General features: G+C 35.7%; 1 protein-coding gene across 1 annotated transcript in view; it reads left to right on the top strand.

The window, feature by feature from the left end:
- LOC106871511 (glycine cleavage system H protein) overlaps window positions 1–2,630 on the top strand; it is a 27,370-nt gene extending 24,740 nt beyond the window's left edge. The window contains exon 5 of the mRNA XM_014918011.2: window positions 2,343–2,630. Coding sequence (XP_014773497.1) covers window positions 2,343–2,440 — 98 coding nt within the window. The 3' untranslated portion in view covers window positions 2,441–2,630. The remainder of the gene's footprint in view (window positions 1–2,342) is intronic.
- The last annotated feature ends 618 nt before the right edge of the window (window positions 2,631–3,248 follow it).

Below are 3,248 nucleotides of genomic sequence, written 5' to 3'. Positions count from 1 at the left end.
TATTTATATTATTATTTGATTGAATACCATGCATCCATTTCCAAGTAAGTTTGTCTTAATCTTTTTGATGCGACTCTACCTTATACTGTTCTCTCCGCTATCATTTTCTCTCTCATCCTTTTTTTTTTCCCCTTCACTGTTTTCTATCTTTCTTTTCCTCACATGATCATCTTTCTTTTCTTTCAGGGCTGTCCTAGAGATTGAACGTATCCTATCTATCTTTCTCTCTCTTCTATCTTTTCTCTTGTCAAAGAAAGTATTTCTCCCGACATTCACTATTTTCCTCTCGTTCTGGTCTAACGACCCTCCATGTTTGTTTTCGTTGGGTTTCCTTGTATGTCTCTACTGTCCTGTTTTTGTTACTGACTTTGACCCTTCACAAATCCCAAATTTTATTTTGGCTTTTGTGGGAGCAACTGCCTTCGAAGACTCATATTGTCATTCAGTGCTTGAAATGAGGAGTAGATAGGCAGCTGACAGCTGATGAAGGGTTGTTCTTTATGTTAATTGTCCTGTTTTCCATTTGTTTCTCTCATTGATTGTGTATTCAACTCATTTGTTGTATTTCATGTTGTTTACAGTTTGTTTCATATAAGTACTAGGTTTAAAAAATAAGTCTTGGATTCGATTTGTTCAACTAAAACCTTTCAAGGCAGTGCCCCAGCATGGCCACAGTAAAAGATGGGAGATATGTAGAAAATCTGCAATCCTACTTTTGGATAAATTTTGAGTTTCAGTCTTCTCATGTTGTTCAATCTCAGATCAGTTCTGATTGAGCAGACATACAATCAAAATGTTCCAGTCATGGCTATCCCTTCTTAATTTCAGGCAATGCATCTAAGATTCTATTTCCTTTTTTTGTGATGGTAAGATTTGGCTTGAAGGAAATTTGGTTGCTATTTGAAGCATATTGATTAACCCTTTCATTACTGTATTTATTATGAGATGCTCTGTGTTTCTTTCAATTACTTTAAATATAACAAAGAATTTAGTAAAATAACTTAGTTATCATTCAGCTAGTGTTAGGAACATAAATTGTGATTAAGGTTTGGTAGAAGATTTTAATTCAGAACTTATGAAAACAAGACATTTGCACTCAGAGCCAGAACTGGTTTCAGCCGGGCTGGTAATGAAAGGGTTAACCATGATGAGGCTTCCTTGTTAGTTTGTTCTTCAGTTGTTTGATAAAATAAATACTATCAATATTTCAACAATTCATTTGATTATACTGCTTGCATTTTCCTTACAAAATTTATAAAGGAGAGACGCACGGGATGTTACAGAATTCATACATTTTCTCAATGGCATTAGTTGTTGAAAGGATTTGTATCTGTCAACTATATGACACTACATCTTTGACAAAGGAGACCTCAGTGTCCCTGTCGGCATAACTGAATATAGTTGTTGTGTGTGTGTGGAGAGAGAGAGAGAGTTTACTCGTGAAGGCAGCATTAGTTAGTATACAACTGCTTTTGTTACCTTGCTCAAATCCTCTCCTACATTCCGTCTGATTTTTCTCTCTTGTTATCTTTCATCCACTTCATATTCTGAAAGAGATAACCTTCAACACTCAACTAGGTTACCTACTTAAGATCTTATTCAAATTGGTTTCTTCAACTCTTTCCTCCTCACCAGCACCACTGTGCGCGCACGCACACACTCCTGATTCAATGAAGAAGTCTCCACATGGTTGTTTGACCCTTTAAAATAGCAGTCAAATCTCTCTCAAATTACATCTCATTGTCTTGGAAAAGGATATATTTGATATGATCTTTGGTTCCTTGCACATAGGATAAAGATGAGATTGTTACAGCTGATCAGAAGTTTGCCTGATCAAGGCTACTTGAGGTTAAACAAAAATCTACTGGTGTTCTAAATATCTTTCATTGTTCTCACTTTAAATTCTGCAGGAATCCTCCACATAATTTTTAATCATATACTGATGGGTATCCTTAGTTATGTGTTGACTGAACTAGCTGGGGAACAAAAATGTAGAAAGAAAAAAATTAAAAGATTACCAAGACTTCATTTATATGCATAAGAAAAAGATGAAATGCAAAGTCAGCCCTCTTCTATTTCATTACCTCTAAAGTGGTGAAATATTTCCTTACATAAGACACAAAGCCAGAAGTTTGTGGGGAAGGGACAATTATATTTCCCTGATTCTTGACTTGTACTTCAATTTATTGACCTTGGATTGATTAGAAGCAAGGTTAACTTCAGCATAACATAAAATAGCAGTGCATTTTGTGATTTAGTCATATGATGTGATATATTATGAAGATAGTGTAGGGAAAATACTAAATTTGTTTTTAATGTTCTTACTCCTTTTATGATTTCAGGGTGGTTGATGAAGATTGAGGTGAGTGACAAAAGTGAATCAAATGAGTTGATGTCAGAAACTGCCTACCAAGAATTCTTAACAACATTTGAACACTAAGAGGAATAAAGAACTCAAGAGAATAAGGAACTCAGGGACATCAGAATAGAGTTGCTGTAATTTCAGTCATGTTATTTGTTCATCTTGATTATTATATTGTGTATCTGTAATCCGGAATGTTCTATGCAGAATTATTTTAAAATGAACCTTATAATATGACTTTTAAGTATTAAACAAAATTATAAGAAAATTGTTGTTGTGTTGTTGAACAATCTTGGTTTGCCATCATCATTTTAATGCCTACTTTTCCATGCTTGCATGGGTTGAATGGAATTTATTGTGGATTTTCAACAGTTGGTTGACCTTCCTCACCTGTTTCTAAGTAAATTAATATTTCCCTGTGATCAGTCAAGTCCTTGGAGGATTAGAAATGAAGGACAGCACTTGCATGATGATGACACTTATTCACGATTACCATGCAGTATTAAGACAAGAAGACAGTAACACACACAGTGTGGGCCCCTGGACTTGTTAGTTCCTGTCGAGCCATCCAACCCATGCCAGCATGGAAAATGGACGTTACATGTGGTTGATGCTGCTGCTGCTGATAACTGGCTTTCAGTTTCTGCCTACCAAATTCACTCACAAAGCTTTGGTTGGCCCAGGGCTATAGTAGAAGACATTTTCACTTTGGTGCTATACAGTGGGTCTGAACTCAGAACCATGAGGTTGGGGAGCAAACTTCTTACCACACAGCCTGCACTTGTCTTTAGATCAAAGACTACAATCCTTATTTATTCTTAAGATTTTTTACTTAATCAAGGAGGGAAGGGCAGTGTTCATGACCCTTTATTTTTTTCTTAGGTCC

Source organism: Octopus bimaculoides, chromosome 1, assembly GCF_001194135.2.
Source record: "Octopus bimaculoides isolate UCB-OBI-ISO-001 chromosome 1, ASM119413v2, whole genome shotgun sequence".
NCBI classification, from domain to species: domain Eukaryota; kingdom Metazoa; phylum Mollusca; class Cephalopoda; order Octopoda; family Octopodidae; genus Octopus; species Octopus bimaculoides.
Note: the sequence above shows the minus strand (reverse complement) of the source record. Positions and strands in the feature narration are given on the sequence as shown.